This window comes from Zygosaccharomyces rouxii (assembly GCF_000026365.1).
Source record: "Zygosaccharomyces rouxii strain CBS732 chromosome D complete sequence".
NCBI lineage: Eukaryota > Fungi > Ascomycota > Saccharomycetes > Saccharomycetales > Saccharomycetaceae > Zygosaccharomyces > Zygosaccharomyces rouxii.
Genome location: NC_012993.1, coordinates 609,321 through 628,377, shown reverse-complemented (window position 1 = coordinate 628,377; position 19,057 = coordinate 609,321). Strand labels below are relative to the sequence as shown.

At 39.1% G+C, this 19,057-nt stretch overlaps 9 protein-coding genes across 9 annotated transcripts; 3 read left to right on the top strand and 6 right to left on the bottom strand.

Annotated features, from left to right (window-relative positions):
* Positions 1-289: 289 nt before the first annotated feature.
* Positions 290-715, top strand: LIP1 (sphingosine N-acyltransferase subunit LIP1; the record flags this gene model as incomplete). Its single annotated transcript, XM_002496703.1, has 1 exon — positions 290-715. The coding sequence occupies one exon, from the start codon at positions 290-292 to the stop codon at positions 713-715; it is 426 nt and encodes a 141-aa protein (XP_002496748.1).
* An 86-nt stretch (positions 716-801) lies between these two features.
* Positions 802-3,813, bottom strand: TAF1 (histone acetyltransferase; the record flags this gene model as incomplete). The annotated part of the gene is made up of 1 exon (XM_002496702.1): positions 802-3,813. The coding sequence occupies one exon, from the start codon at positions 3,811-3,813 to the stop codon at positions 802-804; it is 3,012 nt and encodes a 1,003-aa protein (XP_002496747.1).
* Positions 3,814-4,091: 278 nt separating this feature from the next.
* On the top strand, positions 4,092-4,757 carry RTT102 (Rtt102p; the record flags this gene model as incomplete). Its single annotated transcript, XM_002496701.1, has 1 exon — positions 4,092-4,757. The coding sequence occupies one exon, from the start codon at positions 4,092-4,094 to the stop codon at positions 4,755-4,757; it is 666 nt and encodes a 221-aa protein (XP_002496746.1).
* Positions 4,758-4,782: 25 nt separating this feature from the next.
* Positions 4,783-6,813, bottom strand: RNH70 (Rnh70p; the record flags this gene model as incomplete). Its single annotated transcript, XM_002496700.1, has 1 exon — positions 4,783-6,813. One exon carries the CDS (start codon positions 6,811-6,813, stop codon positions 4,783-4,785), a length of 2,031 nt encoding a protein of 676 aa, XP_002496745.1.
* Positions 6,814-7,081: 268 nt separating this feature from the next.
* Positions 7,082-8,020, bottom strand: DYN3 (dynein light intermediate chain; the record flags this gene model as incomplete). The annotated part of the gene is made up of 1 exon (XM_002496699.1): positions 7,082-8,020. One exon carries the CDS (start codon positions 8,018-8,020, stop codon positions 7,082-7,084), a length of 939 nt encoding a protein of 312 aa, XP_002496744.1.
* Positions 8,021-8,258: 238 nt separating this feature from the next.
* Positions 8,259-9,788, bottom strand: ADE4 (amidophosphoribosyltransferase; the record flags this gene model as incomplete). Its single annotated transcript, XM_002496698.1, has 1 exon — positions 8,259-9,788. One exon carries the CDS (start codon positions 9,786-9,788, stop codon positions 8,259-8,261), a length of 1,530 nt encoding a protein of 509 aa, XP_002496743.1.
* Positions 9,789-10,123: 335 nt separating this feature from the next.
* On the bottom strand, positions 10,124-12,253 carry ATM1 (ATP-binding cassette Fe/S cluster precursor transporter ATM1; the record flags this gene model as incomplete). The annotated part of the gene is made up of 1 exon (XM_002496697.1): positions 10,124-12,253. One exon carries the CDS (start codon positions 12,251-12,253, stop codon positions 10,124-10,126), a length of 2,130 nt encoding a protein of 709 aa, XP_002496742.1.
* Positions 12,254-12,697: 444 nt separating this feature from the next.
* Positions 12,698-15,172, bottom strand: YME2 (Yme2p; the record flags this gene model as incomplete). The annotated part of the gene is made up of 1 exon (XM_002496696.1): positions 12,698-15,172. The coding sequence occupies one exon, from the start codon at positions 15,170-15,172 to the stop codon at positions 12,698-12,700; it is 2,475 nt and encodes an 824-aa protein (XP_002496741.1).
* A 302-nt stretch (positions 15,173-15,474) lies between these two features.
* UBP15 (ubiquitin-specific protease UBP15) lies at positions 15,475-19,056 on the top strand (the record flags this gene model as incomplete). The annotated part of the gene is made up of 1 exon (XM_002496695.1): positions 15,475-19,056. One exon carries the CDS (start codon positions 15,475-15,477, stop codon positions 19,054-19,056), a length of 3,582 nt encoding a protein of 1,193 aa, XP_002496740.1.
* Position 19,057: the final 1 nt, after the last annotated feature.

Sequence of the window (19,057 nt, the reverse complement as noted above, 5' to 3'; positions counted from 1 at the left end):
ACAACGGCGGGATAAGATTAAATAGCAGAGAAAACAAGAAAAAAAAAAAAAAAAATGGATTTTTATTATTATACTTTTAGGATTTTTATTACTTTATAGTTCTTGAACCGTTGTCTCTACTGTTTTCTGTTTTTTTCTTCTTGTATTTTTGTTTGTTCGGGTATCAACAGACATCTTCATATAATGTAAAACATCAATTGATGTGATCGGGGAAAATTCATATAACTTCAAGGCAGCGCTCAATCGTAGGAATTAAGCTAAAAACGTCGAATCATCTCGCCAAAACAACATGCGTGGTCAAGAGCCCAAAATCCTTAATCTTTTCAAAACGCTTTTCATTGCATTAGCTATAATGGCAGCCGTAGAATGGTTTAAATACGGTACAATGATCAACTATGAATGGTTCCATTGTTCGCCAGAACAAGAGTCTATTGGAGGTCCTGATAGTTCTGTACTTAAACTATGGGCCCGTGGTGGTCCAAGTTGTGACAAAAGAGGGGAATATAAGACAATTTTGAAGAGAATTTCAAGAGATTTCGAACCTAATGATGAGCATCTTTCGTTTTGTATCATTGAAAATGAAAAATTACCACATGTGCATTATCCAGTTCATGAGGATAAAGGTGAACCTGGTTATTCGGCATACGTAGGTTATAACCGCGATAGTGAATTGGTTCAAAAAATGTGCGGTGAACATACTATCTACAATTTTTAGGCACCTTCTGCATACCCAAGTAAATGCTATAAATTACAAGATTATAACGATATCCAAATAAAAAATAAGTATTATCTATCTATATACTATGGATCTGGCATTCCTGGTGGATCGGTAGGTGTCCCTACAGGGGAAGGGCTACCCATTCCTTGGCCTACAGAAGCTTGTAATTGACTGCCTCCATTGCTACCGTTATACATCGGGCAAGATTTGTTGGTTCTAATGTGACCTATTTGCCCACAAGTTGCACAACGTCTGGTCGTATTTTTGCCCTTGGCAACTTTACCATCTTGCGTCTTTGTCTTTGAAACCTGGCGAGCAGCTCTTCTCTGTTGGGATTTTTCTAAACTTGCCAATTCATTTTGTAATAACTTCTTTTGCATTTCAATATCTTCAGCATTATTCATGGTTGTATTTTCATCCAACAGTTTCTCAACATCTAAATTGGCTTCACGCTTTCTCTCTTTACTCCTAATGTAACCTTTAATCACACGAGGATCTCTTATTGTTACAGTTTGTCTTTGAATGATACCATTCTCATCTCTTTTCTTTCGTATAATCCTTAAGACTTTACGATCATCCCTGCGAGTTCTTACATGACGGTTAGTTTGATTGATTTCGTCGGGATTATCCATCTCCTCAAATGGGTTGGTCACATTAAGTGATTTCGTATGAGTATACCACGTCTTACTGATTTCTTCATCGTAGGCCTTTTGTTGTTGGGCAACGTTATAACTGTGACCTCCTGGCGCTTGTGGTTTACCATTGTCCATACCGGATTTAACGAATCCACCTTTCATCGAAGTCTTCAAAAATGAGAAACCTTCACCACAGCCGGTAGGGTCACCGGCACCGTGGATTTGAATCATGGCACGCATCTGAGTAGCATTGACAAAATTTTTAGTGGCATTCCATGGTAATAAATTCTCTTCCAGTTTAGCCAATTTTTCATCAAAGTTGTAGGATTCCGTGTCATCCTGAAATTGTAAACCTTGATTCATGGATTCTACTTCTGAAACTTGCTCCGGTAAAATTAATTTTTTGGCACTTTCGTTGTCAAGTAAAGGTTCACCGTCCTTTAATTTCCAGAGACCCTTATCTGAACCTTCTCTTTGATACTTCATAAATTCCTTGATCTTTTGTCTATTCTGCCCATAATCTTGATCTGGGAAATGTCTGGCAATAGGTTCAATTGAAATGGCACGAGATGGTGTACGGTTCAAGATACGATATACAACCATCCTCAATCTGGTGGTCCTCATAGAGGTAACTCTTCTAGAATTAGGACCCGGAATCTCCTCACAAGGGAAAGTTTGACCTACTGCGAAAAGATGATTAATTGTCCTCAAATAAAATCTGTTACTAGTGCCATTTCCCGAGCTTCTAACCAGTAGAAAATCGGTTCCTGAAACATCATGCTTGAATACAGGTGCCCTTATCATATTGTTGTATAATGTAGGGACGATGTGACCGGGTTCTACAAACCCAAAATTCCAAAATGGAGATTTATCCTGAACACCTAAAACGTGGGTTTCACCAACAGGAAGCTTTGGTCTTGAAGTATCATGTTCATTCATCTTTCTGTAATAGTTGATTAACTTATTGGCCATACCAAATTTTGACAATGCGATAGGTGCTTCCTCTGAATATTCCATTAAGAACACTGGGGCTGTGTCACCTACAGTCAGGTCTTGAGTGCTGGAAAATGATTCTTTAACTTCTTTACCCTTATCACGCTTCTTCTTTCTAGTCTTCAATTTACTAAAGACAATATTTGTCCCAGGACGAATCTGTGTACCAAAACATGGTCTGTGTAAATGCCTTAAAGTGTCCTTTGGTAAAGTAACCTTATAATATGGTGACTGTAAACGAATAGCTGGTTGCGAATGCTCTATGTTTAAATTTGAGATCGTAGCACGAATCCTGGTTTGGTGATTACGTCTTAAGATTCTATAGTCATCATCATTAGAAATGTTGAATTTTTGCAACAGACCTTTCTCATTGTAGGCTAGTGGAATAGACTTATTTTGCCTGTCCCTTCTGCCAGCTGTTTCTCTGACCAACAGTAACCTTTCATCGTTCATATCAAGTTCTGCATTTTGTGCAGAATCCAAATTGGCTTCTACTAAATCATTTTCATCCCAATTCCAGTCCTTAAAATCTTCTTGTAATGGGTTTCCTATATGTGATGAGGGAGTTTCATCAGTAAATGATTTTTCACCAATGATACGTTCTTGATCCCAGTTATCAGTGGCCACAATAAGATCTTCAGGTATCTCCTGTTCGTTCTGATCCTTTGAGTTTTTCTTCACGTCCTCAGGATCAATTTCGTCAACTGCTACAACCACAATACCGTGTTTCTTATTTCTCTGTGTGGGGGCCCCCAGCGAGGATGCTTGCCAAACGTTTTCGGTTGTATTGAACAATCTTCTTTGATCTTGTTGAACGTGTAATTTTAAATTTAACGGTATTAGTGGCTTCAGGTATCTCTTAATGAAGTCGCGCTGCCATGGATATTTGCCTGCCCTTCTATGCAATAGTCGATTCCATTTCAAAATTTTGCCCTTTTTAAATTCAGGAAAATAACTTCTTAGTAAAAGTCTTTCTTCCTTAATACGTCTCTCATTTTCTAATCTCATTACTTCTTCCGGTGGTGGTTGCAGTTCCTCTGGCACATAACCTCCATAGGATGCATTTCTCTCCATATTTTCCATGCCCATGAAAAGTGCATTATTGCCGCCGTCAAAATCATCTACGGACACATCTTGAGGCATCATACCTTTCTTCCTCATACTGACACTATGGGGATCCATTTGTTGATGGCCTAAGGTAACTCCCATGATATGGCCATCACTCAAAAGATCGCTGTCTCTAAATCCAGCACCACCTACACTCTCTTCATCTGGCAATTCTTCATCGGCCAATTCGTCTTCATCTTCGAAATCAACAGCATTGGCCGAATGCTGTGTTGGGCCTTCTTCTGCTTGTCCTATGTAACTACCAATCTCTAATGAACCAAAATCACCTCCAAAGATGGCTCCAAAAGCATCATCTTCATTTGACAAGTCGGCACCACGTTGTTTTTTCCCCTTTTCCATGCTAGCAGTCTAACAACAACAAAGTTGTTAGCTAGATAAGTGTTGAAATGAACGGACGTCTCCCTTCTATAATGCTCACCTGTATTCTTACAGTTTTAGTTGAACTCTGCACCATTTTTCATGTTGTCCGTTTGCCGTGATTGAACCTACAAGCGATGAGATGACAGAAAACGCATCAATATTGAATAAAGATTCGAGGATTTGACCGATCAAGCGTCATTATCAGCTTTATTTGACATTTTCTATCGATTCTACACCCTCGAATTGACTTTGTTGCGATGCAATCACTAATTGAAAAGGCCAATAATGGTGGACATTTGGAAATTGTTAACAATAGACAAAACTGGAAATATGACTGGTTAAATCCTACGCATTCAACACCTAGTAATGCTGTAAGCTCAGGAACTGATGGTGCTCCATTTAATGATGGAACTTCAGTAGAAAAATACCCTTTCAAATTTAAGACATGGATTAAGACAGACGAATGCACATGGCGCAAGATACTAGAGGCTAACGACTCGATGGATCTCTTGGATGCCTCCACTTATTCAGCGCAGGACGAGGTTCATGAAATTGTTTCCAATGATCAACAGACTGCTAATAGACCTTCGAATGGTGAGAATCTCACGGTGGACGATATTAGAGGTGCCGTTGGTGGTGTAGACGGAATTGCAGGCTTCTCTAGTTCAGATGCACAAGCACAGCCTGAACAGCATCCAGGACAGCAGTCTGAACAACAGCCTGAACAGCAGCCTGAACAGCAGCCTGAACAGCAGCCTGAACAGCAGCCTGAACAACAACCTGAACAACAACCTGAACAACAACCTGAACAACAACCTGAACAACCTCCAGCAATGATTCCAGATCAAAATCAAAATCTGGAACAGAACAACAACCTAAAGGATCAGGATCAGGACCAAGATGTTAATATGGATAAGGATTGAGGTTTACATAGTTAATTAATTTATTCTACTCGTCAAGCGTTTCTTGTTTGAAGAAAATGACGGCAACACCATCTCTTGCCCTCGAGACCGCTTTCTCCAATTCTCCAGATCTCTCTTGTCTTGCTTTAGTTCTTTGATCTCTATCTATAGTTTCCAATTCGGCCATTATTTTGGAATACGGTCTGGTGTCACCATTGCCCGAAAATACCGCTATCATAGTACCATTGGGAGATTTCTCATACAAATTAGCCAATCCACGGGATAACACATCCAGGGATTGCGTTTCAGAAGGCACTTCTCCCTTTTCTTTGTCAGATCTCATCGAGACATTGTAGGCATATCCTCTCGATTGTGCCAATTCTTTCAAACGTGCGACTAAAAACTGGTTGTCATCGATATTATCTATTAGACTTTCAAAAACTTGGCCATCATAATTCGGTGATACAGCATTGACAGCCTCTGCGTTCCTCCTTTTGAATGCATTATCGTCTAACTTTAGACATTTGATTCCAGCAGCGGACAACTTTTGGAAGATGTTTTCTGTTGTAACAGAAACTCCAAATGTCAATCCACTAACGATTTTCAATTTAACTAAATCCATGCATGCTTTAGCGTCCTCTATTGGGTTATGACCTATTTTCTCCCCGGTCTGGATGTTGTAGTTCAAATGGGTGGAAGCTAAATGTCGTAGGGCTGGTCTAAATGGAGGTCCAGCTCTGTGGTCGTAAATAACAGATGTATCCACGATCTTTGGGTGTCGTATCTTGAGAGCATTCAAGTCGTTCTCTAAAGAGTGTCCAATTAAAACATCATCTTCACTAACCATGTTGAGAATATCACGCTGTACATCTTGCAACGTAGTGGTAACGTTTGCCAATTTTTCCTCTGTTATACCACTGTACTTTGTCAAATAATCTGTAATCGGCGTATCTGGTTTAACCAACTGGTCATACACAACATTACCATCGAAACCTACAATGCTTACTCTGGTGAGGACGGAACCCTTTGCAGACAGACACATCTCACAATCCAGTGCGAAGATGTGAGAACCGTCGTGATCAAATCTTTGGGTGTCAACATAGGTTTCCGCATTCGTGTTAAGTTGACGGGCAGATTCATCTAGCAGGTGAGGATGAATAGGATAATCATGCTCTACCAGATCATTAAGTGACATTAGAAGATGATTGATGGTGATCTTTTGGCTGGAAAGTTCCTGATGACGAGTTTTTCTTTCATTTTTTGACAAGGTTCGGTTGATGAAATGGTTATAAGCTGGGTATAAGGAATTCTTAGAGCCAGGTGCACTTATGGGGAAAGCTTCTACATTTTGCTCAAGAGGCACTTTGGTAAACAATTTGGAATTTTTTACTTCAAAGGGACCAGCATCCTTGAAGCTGGTGCCAGAGGGTAGACCTAAGTCTTCCGGTTGTAAGCCAGGTACAAATACCGTTATCACCTTTTTGACTGATGACATGTTTTTGATTTTCAAATTGGAAGCATCTAATGTTTTACCATAGAGACAACTAATCATTGGTTCCCTCAAATCACTTACGGAGGAAGTTCTAGCACCTAGCTTTTCTACTGAGATAATACCATGTGCATTCCTTGCTTTCTTCTTCTTCTTTCTACTGGTTTTTTGAGACCCCATATCAGCATCATCTATAACAGCTTCCCTTTGAACCTCCTTCTTTACCTCTTTCTTTGGTTCTTTCTTAGCCTTCTTTATAACTTTGTTATTTTCACGTTTTTCTTCAGATACATCCTGTTTGGAACCACCATTGCCCTCAACCGTAGCACTCCTCTCTGGACCGTTGAGTGATTGCGCACTTGATCTTCTTCTTCTTTTATCAGCACGATTCTCCTCTGTCATCTTAGAATGCTTCAATCCATTGATGATATCTCGTGAAGTATTGGCGTCTTCGCTAATGCTTAATCTAGCAACTCTATCAGAAAAATTTGGAGCAGTGTCAGAAGCTGTCTTTTGTTTTTCAGTGCCAAATTTCTTGGCTGGCGATGCATCTTCATCTATCGCTACATCGTGGTAATTTTCATCCATAGTAAGCGTTTGAGGCTGATGAGCGGTTGAAACACCAATCTGTTTACAAAATAGTAATTGAAAGTTTCAATTGGTTACAATTGTAGTTTTGATGCTTCTTTGATCGTTAGACTTTCGGGAAGTTCTTCATGTATTAAGATCAAAATTTTTTCATTTCATCGTTTTGGGCGATGCCTATGAGCGAAATGATGAACTGAATGTTCATGGTCGAAGACTTTAACATTTATGGTTTTCATGAGTATTACATTCCATATGTCTTGATGATTTTTTATACCGTGTTGATTGTAAACCGTTGTTTGCCTTTCTCGTACAAGTTAGATAGCTCCTGCTGAATGTCTACACTGTACGGATGATCTATATCGTAATGAACATCTTCGTCATCCTCCTCTTCTTCTTCTTTCTCTTGATCTCCTTCTAACTTCTCCCCTGGTATGAACTCTTCAAACCTTTGGGTAATGAATATTTGCTCTAACACTTGTAGAGGTTCGAACGATTCGTCAAGGGTCTTTATCAGCCCTGGAGTATCGCTCCCATACGGAATCAAAATCTTGGTTGCACTAGCAAAATCAGCTTGTATTTCCCTATAGTTATCAGCTATCAATTGACCAAATAGCTGAGTGCCAGATCTCGTAGAATCGTTAGGATCTGAATACACCAAAGAACATTTTTCTAAAAATGAAAAAGACCTGAGAGACTGCTGTAGAAACTCAACATGATTTGAATGCCAAGTAGTAGTATTCTTTTGTTTGGCGTAGATGTGATCAGTATTTAGACAGCTGATAGTAATGGATCCAGCTGTCAAGTTGACATTTGCCGCCTTCAATGTTTCCAGAGATTTAATTAGTTTTGCCAACCAAAATTTTTGATCATTGAGGCTCCAATCTAGTAGAAACCACCATTTGATCGTAGAGGACTTCACATCAACAAATGATTTCAAACATTCTAATGATGTCTCTTGTAGCGGAAATAGGACAGAGTATAACTCACAATTGACTAACGTATTACCCATAATACCATCACGTAAAGAATCGAATCCAAAACCGATTGAATGCATACTCTGGTTGCTTAGTCCACAATTTGAGGGCAAAAATGTCTTCTCAAAACTTCTTAAAGTTTCAATAGTGGGGGAACAGATAACAACAGTTCGTTTCCAAGTAGTTTCATTCCTGTCATTTTCTTTTAACAGTTCTGACCAGCTATTAGACATGCTGAAGAACCGGCTAAAGAGGCCCTTCTTTCCTTAGCGAGTCGTAAGAATACGATAATTTTAGCCGTGTTGATCTTTTTAAGATCTAAAGATCTGCGCGCTCTATCGCGCTACATAAGAAACCATTAACATATACAACAGAAAGTACAAAGGAGTTATTCTTGCATTATTTTCTTTCTCTATATTCTTAATTACAGTTTTCTATCATAAATTTATATCAATAATGAAATGTATCAATCTAATAGTCCCCTTCATTGTACAAGTTGATATCCACGTCTGCTTTAGTTTCAGACTTAGATTTATTCAAGGCACGAACTCTTTCTAATTCTTGTAAATATCCATCTTCAACACCCGTCACGTAGTTTCCAGTAAAGACACCCATTTCAAATTTTTGAACGTTCTCCGTTTTACAACAATCGATCAAATCTTCTAAGGATTGATAGAACACTTTATCACAACCTAGTGCTTCTGCCACTTGATCATCTGTTCTATTGTATGCAATTAAGTTTTTACTATCCGTTAGATCAATACCGTAAATGTGGTTATAACGAATTGCAGGAGCTGCGGATGCAAAATAAACTTTAGTAGCACCTGATTCTTTGGCCATATTAACGATTTCAAAAGATGTTGTACCTCTAACGATAGAATCGTCTACGATCAGCACGCTTTTACCCTCAAACTCAGAAGTCATCGGATTTAATTTACGTCTCACTGATGATACACGTTCCTTTTGGTTAGGCATGATAAAAGTTCTCCCGACGTATCTGTTCTTAACAAAACCTTCACGGTATGGTTTATCCAAAGAACTTGCCAGTTGTAGTGCACAAGTTCTTGCCGTATCAGGAACAGGCATGACAACATCAATATCACTAGTGTCAATTTGTTTCTTTATCTTTTCGGCCAATTTGGTACCCATTTGTAATCTTGTATGATAAACGGAAATACCATCTAAAACGCTATCAGGACGTGCAAAATAAACATATTCAAAAAGATCAGGTCTATAAGAATTCATTGGTGCTACTTGTCTGAATTCCGGCTTCTCAGTAGCGCAGTTTTTGGGTATGATGACAGCTTCACCAGGTTTCAAGTCACGGTAAGTGGTAAAATTATGAGCTTTTAAAACAACACTTTCGGATGCCAACATGTAATCCTTTTGACCATTTGCATTTAGACGTTCACCGAATAACAGCGGTCTAATACCATTGGGATCTCTGAATCCAAGAAGTGCAAAACCTGCAAGCATCCCAACACATGCATACCCACCACGACACAGACGGAATAAACCCTCCAAAGCATGGAACACATCTTCGTTGTTCACACGGTACTTATTACGTTTTTCCAACTCAGCTGCAAAGATGTTTAACAGTAATTCGGAATCACTATCGGTATTGATATGCCTGTGCACATCCTCATCCATATAGCGCTTCAAAGAAACAGTGTTGACTAAGTTACCATTATGAGCCATCATGACACCGTAAGGACTGTTTACGTAGAATGGTTGCGCCTCAGAGTTAGCTGATGACCCAGCAGTAGGATAACGTAAATGGGTAATACCCATAGAACCTTGTAACCCGTAAATCCTTCTCTCAGTGAAGACATCACGTACCATACCATTACCTTTACACTGGTAGATTCTACCCCTTGGACCACTAGTGGCAATACCAGCAGCATCCTGACCTCTATGCTGCAAATAGAAACATCCCTCGCATAGCTCTGGTGCTACTGGTAGAGATTCATCAGCCAATGCTATACCTAAGATCCCGCACATTAAGATTGATTCTTATCAGTTTAACACACTTCCTCTTGTAATCTACAAATTAAGACCTGGTTTCCCACCACAACTATTACTTTGTTCACCTCGAAGAATCAAATTTCAGGTCTTGAGAATTAATTACACAACACACTAAATGGTTATATATTGCACATTGATTTCATAATATTATTACTCTTTTTTTTTCTTTTTCGACTTAATATTAACATTTGAAATTTTATCAACAAGAGTCAAAATTCCATGTGTCATGTTAACACCCAATCATCGACGCCGAGAATCAAAAAACGGTAATCAACGCGATAATCATTGTAGTCATCTTAGTCACGCGAAACTCACGTTGATCGCTGGCGCTCTTCTCTCTTCCTCTGTAGGATTAATAACTTCTGCCTCTCCTTTTCCTCCTCAACCTCTTGTTCTACCTTCATCTCTTCTTCTAGCATGTCAAGGTTTTCCTGGATGTTCCACAGTTCACGGTAGAGCGAGTCCTCTTTCTGTAGGAGTTCGTGATGAGTACCTTCTTCTCTGGGTCTCCCTTCTTCTAAAACGATGATCTTGTCAGCATCTGCGATGGTCCTCAACCTGTGGGCGATGTAAACACTTGTCTTCGAACCGCGGTCAAAATTAGCTCTAATGGTTCTCAAAAGTGCCTGTTCCGTGTGTGTGTCTAGAGCACTAGTAGCTTCGTCAAAAAACATTATCGAAGAGTTCTTGAGTAGTACACGGGCGATTGCCAGTCTTTGCTTTTCACCACCACTGATCATGAGCCCTCTTTCACCTACAATAGTGTTTAGACCGCCAGGAAGTCTGTAAACCAATGGTGCCAAATGAGCCTTTTCGATTGATCTTGTAACCTCCTGATCATCAGCATCGATACGGCCAAATTTAACGTTTTCCCAGATTGTATCGTTGAAAAGAGGTGTATCTTGGGGGACAACACCAATGGCTCTTCTCAGGGAATCTAAATCGTATTCTCTAATGTCAATACCATTTACTAGGATTCTACCCTCTTGTGGATCGTAAAATCTAAATACTAATTTCAAAAGCGTTGATTTACCGCTACCTGATGGCCCGACAACAGCAGTCTTCCAACCTGCAGGAATTACAAACGATGCATTTTGTAAGATTTTCCTTCTAGGATCGTAACCAAAAGTGACGTTTTCAAATACAATGTCAAAGGGACCTGCGTTTGCAGGTAGCATTTTAGGCTTTGATGGATTATCAATGAGAATTGGGTTATTCCTCAAGTTGAAAAGAGACTCCATGTCGATCAATGACTGCTTTAACTCACGGTAAACGCTACCCAAGAAGTTTAGTGGTACAGAGAGCTGGAAAACCAACTGGTTGATTAAAACCAAATCACCTACAGTGAGACTACCACCAATGATACCAGTACAGCCCATATACATCATGGCGGTTAATGCAGTGGTAAAGATCAAATTTTGACCAGAATTTAGAAAAGCTAACGATTGTGCAACTCTAACCTGGGAGTCCCTGTATTTTAACAATGAAGTCTCGTATTTTTCAGCAAGGTACTTTTCATTGTTGAAATTTTTAACAGCTTCAAAATTTATCAATGAATCCAATGCAACGCTGGCGGCTTTGTTATCAGCTTTGTTAGCCTCACGTCTGAACTTTGTTCTCCAAGCAGTAGTTCTGAAAGTGAATATAGAATAGAGTAACATCGTAGTGAAAGTAATTCCGGCAAATGATGCACCAAACTGATAAGTTAGAATCCCGCAAACGACAGAAATCTCAAAAGTAATGGGAATGATATGAAAAACCATGGCGCTTAGCACATAAGAAATACCTTTTGTACCTCTATCCATAGCTCTAGTAAGACCACCGGTTTGTCTACTTAGATGCCAACCTAAATCCAATTTCATCAAATGTCTAAATGTCTCCATGGAAACGTTTCTAATGGCGTTTTGGCCAACACGAGCAAAGACTGCATTTCTCAATTCCCCAAATAAAACTGCACCAAATCTGGCAGCACCGTAACAGACTACAGTTAACATAATAGCACCCGGTAGAGCCACTGAAGGATCTGACCATTCTACATTCATATTATCCACAACTTGCTTAAAAAAAAACGGAACTTGTACATTCAGTAGTTTCGCACTAATCAAAAGTAGAAGAGCTAAAACGACTCTGCTCTTAACCTTTGTATTTCCCTTGGGCCATATGTATTGGGTCAAATTTCTTAAAATTTTCAACTCCGAAATGGTGGGAGCATTAGACTTCTTTGGTGGCTCTGGTTTGGGTGGTTCAACCTTTAGCTGGTCTACTGGGATGGGTTTACTAACTTTCTTCTCCTCTGCCAAGGGCCATTGTGTCTTCCTAAAGGCGCATGTAGGAAGGGTCTTGAATCCTGCTGTTTTAATAACTATCGGCGATGATCTGAAAATCGGACTCTTCAGAGACAATCCGATTCGAGGTAAACCTATGAAAGCACCACGAATCATGGGCGCTATTTGTTTTGGATTTCTCTATCCTAGATGATTAAACGAAGATTTTAGTTATTAAAGATATATTCTACATTGCATATATTTCGATGTCCGAAGCGATGTGCGATCTTTTTCATTAAGTGTGGTTCTGAACATAGTCAAAAGTGTCATATGACTAGTAAGTCAGCGGCAGCTGACACTAGTATTCTTCATAACCGATTTGTAGTTAAATCCTTAGTTGAAATGGTTATAAGATAGAAGTGGGTTCCTATACTTGAGCGATTCGCGCGGGCTCTTGCACTTCTGAAAAATTGTGAACTAAATTTCCACAAGGTCTGAACGTGGATGAGCTACAATATAAGAATCATAGGAAGATATCCTATTCTTGTGTTGAACTTCGAATATTATTCTCATTGGACACCGAAACGATAATGTGGTATATACAAGACGAAAAAAAAAATTCTATCTCTTCTTTTGAGCCAAGTTTTTGATTTCAGCTTCGCAATCGTTAATGATTGCATTACTGATATCAATCTTTTTGGATAAATAGTTGAGTCTGTCCTTGAACATTTTAGTCTCACCAGATTTACCGAGTGGTCTCAATTCTTCTTCCCATTTCTTGATTCTATTCGTTTCAAAGCCGACGACTTTAAGCAAATAACGAGTTCTTAAGATGGTGGATAATTCAGGGTCGTTTACCAAGAACTGGAATGCAGCCCTAAACATTGGTTTAGCAGGTTGTATCTCACTTGGGACACCTCTATTCCTAGAGACCGTAATTAAACCTGAGTTTTCTAACTCAGTTATACAAGTCTCTGGAGCGGCTTTGAAAAGGTTCTTAAAGACGATATTTTCAAAGTGGACCACCGATTCTTTGCTTAAGAGTTCGATTAACTCCCAAGCCTGAGCACTCTTTATAGGATCGTACTTATCACTCAGGAAAATTTGAGTGATTTGTTCAGAAGATTGTTCAACCATCTTTTCCAATGCTTCTCTTGGGCCTTCGCCACTTTTCACACGACGCACAAATGCTTGCAAATCTAGCATCCTACCACCTAGTGGTTCGAGAACTTCATCGATTTCATGTACTTCCTGTATTTCTTGCTCTTGTGCCTTTTCCAAATCGTTTCCACTTTTCGTTTGGGCTTCTTTTATAGGATTTTCCAAATGGTCATGTAGTTGTGAAAGAACGTAGTTCCTTGAATTTTCCTTAGAGGCATCAGACAAAATTAAAGTCTTGAAAACTTGACTTGGTAATGATTCTGATAGCAAGTGGTTAGGAGAGACTGTTTCCGTTAAAAAGATAACATGTGCAATATTCATCTGTACAAGCATAGCGGCCCAATCGGATAATTCTTTGTAGATAAATCCATTCATTTCCGATTTTCCAGTGAAACGATCAAGAACGATTACAGGTTTCTCTTCAGGATGTTGTTGTAAATAATCCTCCTCTTTCAAATTGAGATCACCGGCTTGTTTAACGGCTTGTTTGTAACCCTGTAGTGCAATGCGTCTGATAGACATCATCGATGTGGTTAGCATATTTCTGAATTGAGCTTCTTTGGTTTCTGATAATCCACTCTTTTGGCCCGTTAAACCTTGTAACATCAAATCGATCACATTAGTAACAGAGTTCAACCAGGGGAAAATAGGAAAATACCCTAATTGACTAGCAACGTTTCTCAAGAACTTAGCATCCGTTCTGGATTTAACGAATTTATCACAATCCAAATACAAAACGTTCTCCCTCTCATTTAAGGTATGTTGCATGACCAATTCGTGCTTTCCTGAACCACGAGGTCCTCTAATTACAACAAAGGTGTTGTTATTTTCTTCTAACCACATTTTCAAATCATTAACCTTCTCGACACGTTCTTCCCATAGGTGTTTGTCATTGTTAACATTATCTTGAGTACCCCAGTAGTATCTAAACTGCGACATGGTAGAAGATGTGAAATTAACCAATTGTTTGATCCAATGATTGTCCCAGGATATAGAATATCTGTGAGTAATCTTTTGTTCGATGAAGAATTCCCTAATGGGTTCAAAGACTAAAACTGCAAGGATTGATAACAGTGCAATGAACACGGGAACAGCGATCCTTGTATGATTCACAAAGAAATTGTTAACCATGTGGCCTCTAACGATCCTTTCGTATTCTACATGTAGTACAGTGTTGTGAATTTCAATCCCAGAAACGCAATTTTTAGCACAGATAGCACCCCTAAAAGATCTATATTTTACCTTAGCAGGTACACCGGCACCCTTAGAGGGGAAAATGTCAATGATAGATCCGTATCTTCTAAACAAAGAATACATTTCCTCCTGTGTCAATGCAGGACCTTGAAAATTTACAACAATAGTCGTTGTGGGTAATCTTCTTAAATCTTCAATCCATGGTGAACCTTTGACGGGAAAAGCAGCGGCTCTAGTGAAAAAAGATAGAAATGGTATTGTAGATTCCTTTGAAGTGTTTTGTTGGATCATAGAATTGACCTTGGCTTTTGTATACTCCGGAGGTACTAAAAATGTAGCAAAGACACCACCATCTCGCTTTACGGGAATACTAGATCTCAATTCTAGCCCATTGATAGGGTTGCTTGGGGGACTTGCATAACTCATAATTTTATCTCTAACGGCTTCCCTCGACTGGTTTGCCAGTAATAAGTTGTACCACTGTGCTGGACTCCATAATGATGTCGTCCTAGGGTAAACATTATCAAAGTAAAGTAAGGTTTCTTCTTCTGTCTTGTGAATAATACCAGTATCAGTTGCAGTCATTGAATCACCAGCCTGCTCATCCTTCTGTTGAATTTCACTGGATACGAATCTTTTGGCCCTTCTCGGTAACTGAGACACAAGAGGCCCCGAGATCCCGTAACCACCTATGTTGCACAACCTGCCCACAATCCGTGACGAACCCAAGGTACGTAACATCTCAATCAAACAACTCTCGCCCCTATGATGATGTCTATTATTTCTTTATTATATGGTTTATATGTTAGTTTTCATACTATGGGGGGGGGGAAGACTCAGTAGTTCCGATATACCCTTCAAACTGTAGTGCGGGTAATGGTAGCGATTACTGTGATCCCCTTCCTCCCTGCTTGCCCTTTAAATACGAGATGGAAGCCTGTAATTCAATACACATCGAATGGGGAACAGTATTGGTTGGAAAGGTTGTGTTGTAGGAATGATCAAGGTTTGAGTTCTTTATCTTAGATTTAATTTTTATAAAGATGAATGACGAAATAACTGGAAGTGTTGGTGAAGCTGTAGATTTGGGCAAAACGGTTCAGAATCTGCTGCCACCAATCGGAGAGAAAATAGAGACGGAGCCTGAGGTAGAAGGAGGATTTACTTGGCATATTGATGATTGGTTTAAGTTGACTGAAGATAAATACGTTTCACCGCGATTCAAGATTGGTGAGTTTGAATGGGATATACTACTATTCCCTCAAGGTAATCATTCGAAAAGTCTGGCGATATACCTTGAGCCACATGCTGAGGAAAAGGTTAATGAAGAGACTGGTGAGACGGAGTACGTGGATCCTGATTGGTACTGTTGCGCCCAGTTTACGATTGTTCTTTCGAGACCAGGTGATGACAATAGGTTGCACGTTATTAACAGTTCCCATCACAGGTTTAATGCGATCGATACGGATTGGGGGTTCGCCAGTTTTATAGATTTGAACCAACTGAAATATCCATCGAAATCGAAAGTATCCGGTCTTCTAAATCAAGGCCAATTAAACGTCACTACATTTGTTCGTATCTTGAAGGATCCAACCGGTGTACTATGGCACAATTTTGTCAATTACGACTCGAAAAAAATGACGGGATATGTGGGATTTAGAAATCAAGGTGCTACCTGTTATTTGAATTCACTATTACAATCATATTTCTTTACCAAATACTTTAGAAGATTGGTTTATCAGATTCCAACGTCTCAGGAAAATCCCAAGGATAGTGTGGTACTCGCCCTACAAAGAGCATTTTATCAATTACAGGTTTCACAATATCCTCTGGATACTATGGAACTTACTCGATCCTTCGGATGGGATAATGTAGAAGCATTTACGCAACACGATGTACAAGAATTGAACCGTATATTGATGGATCGGTTGGAGACAAGAATGAAAGGCACTACTGTAGAGAATAAGTTGAATGAAATCTTTGTCGGTAAGATGAAAAGTTTCATCAAATGTATTAATGTGGATTATGAATCAGCACGTACAGAGGATTTTTGGGATATTCAAATGAATGTTAAGAATTTGAAAGGCTTGAAGGATTCGTTTGAAAACTATATTGAAGTGGAATTGATGGACGGTGAAAATCAATATGCTGCTCAAGATTACGGATTGCAAGACGCCAAGAAAGGTGTTGTATTTGAATCTTTCCCCGCTGTTTTACATTTACAACTTAAGAGATTCGAATACGATTTTAATTATGATCAATTAGTTAAGATAAATGACCGTTATGAATTTCCAGAAAGAATTGATTTATCGCCCTATATGGATAAGGATGTTTTGGAAGCTAATCCAGGACCCCGGTGGTATGGATTACATGGCGTCTTGGTTCATACGGGTGATATATCTACGGGTCACTACTATGCATTGATAAAACCTGGTTTAGAAGACCAATGGTATAGATTTGATGATGAAAGAGTTTGGAAGGTTTCGAAAAAACAGGCATTTGATGAGAATTTTGGATTTGATAGGTTACCAGATGATAAAATTCGTACAATGACCAGAGAACAGTACCAAGAGTACTTTATTGCACGTCATACGAGTGCATACATGCTGGTTTACATTCAAGAAGATAAGAAAGACGAAATTTTACAACCTGTTACTTCAGAAGACGTTCCTGAACATGTGGTTACAAGCGTAGACAAGGAAAATAGGGAACGTGAATTGAAAGAGAGAGAAATTAGAGAGGCTCATTTGTATACCACAGTTCGGGTCAATTCTATTGGTAATTTCATCCATTATCAAGGGTTTGAAACTTTCCCAAATGACAAGTCATCTCTTTTCTCACCAGAATTGAACTCTGAAAATTCAATGCCGATTAATTTAAAGATACCTTCGAAAACCTATGTACGGGATCTTTACAAAAAGATCAAAGAATGTCTCAATATCCCATTGGACAGAGACGTCAGGTATTGGAAAATGGAATATCGTAGGAATGGTACAATTCGCCTAGATGAGCCTCTATCGAAGAATATAAGTGATCAAACCCTAGAAAAGGCTTTACAGGATGAGTCTATGAGAAAAATCCCAACGTTAAACGTTTTTGTTGAGGAACCATACTTGGATCTTGCCTTTTTGCTAAAACTACAGAAATCTGGTCTTTTAAAAATTGAGGGCGGCAGCATCACAGATGAGCTAATACAGAATCTAAGGCACAACATCGAAACAATTGCTCCCGCCAATGAAATTCCTAAGATCTTAGATGATGTGAACCACCAATTACTGTTTGTTAAAAAATTTGATCCACAGGCTCAAAGTCTAACGGGGGTTGCATATTGCGCCGTCAGTCAATTAGATGAGGTTTCAGTTTTATCCAAGATGATTGGTGAATTCATCGGTACTGAAGAGCAGATAGAGTTCTTCGAAGAGTTACAACCGGGTACTATTGAACCTGTTTCATTAAAGGATAAATTCTATGCGGCAGAATTGTGTTCAGGTGATATTCTTTCTTTCCAAGTTCCCAATGCCCCATTGCCGGACATCTTTCCTGTGTACAAAACTTTGGAGGAATTCTATCAATATTTGAGACACAGGATTAAGTTGAGATTCGCTAAATCTCAGGAATCCACAGAAGAATACGTCTTGAGTAACGATTCACCTGATAATTTTGAGTTTTGGATTTCGGCGCATGCTACGTATTCAGATGTCGCAAGAGTCGTTTCGCAATTCACTAAAGTTCAACCAGAATATCTGAAGATATTTGCGGTTTATGCCAATGGGAAATTCCCTATGAAATCTGAGTCTTTCTTGGGTGATTACATCTTAAAAGATTTCAACTGTGAATTGACACCTTCATTTGAGTACGAAGTTTTGTCGATGCCTCTTAAAGAATTGGAACAATTGAAGTCAATGAAATTTTACTGGTTGAAAGATAGTTATATTCACTATCAAAGTTACGAATTCAAGGTTACGAATAATTGTACGGTGGGAGAATTCCTAGACAAGATTCAAGCAAAGATCGGATTTTCTGATGAAGATAAGGGAAACATTTTGCTATGGACGAATTACAATTTCCATTTCAATGGAGTTTTATCGGCTAATAGTACTCTTAAGAGTATTGGGAAATCCGTTTTCTTATTTGGAAGAATTCTGCCGGAGGAACTTGCTCTAGTTAAACAACTGGATGGCATGAGTGAAGGAGATGATGACGAGGAAGAAGAGGATATTTCTATGGGAGATGAAGAGGATTTGGTAATGTCTGCTAGAAATGGGAATCCCAAGATTGAAGGTCGTCTGGTCATGGTAGTGCAATATTTCAAGGATCCGGAAAACAGACATGGAATTTCATTTCTTTTCAATTTGATCCCTGGCGAAACCTTTTTAAAGACCAGAGCAAGATTACATGACAAATTTGGTTTAGGTCAGAAGGAATTTTCGAAGATAAAACTGAGAATTTGGTACACTACACCAAATGGTCACTCATTCAGATCATTACAGGATTACACAGACGAAGAGCTTGACAAGTTAATCCTTTACAACATCATGAGTAACTTAGATTGCATTTACATGGACCATCCTGATAGGCTAAGGACTCAGAGCTCACACGATAGGCCCATGTTTATAAAGAATTGAA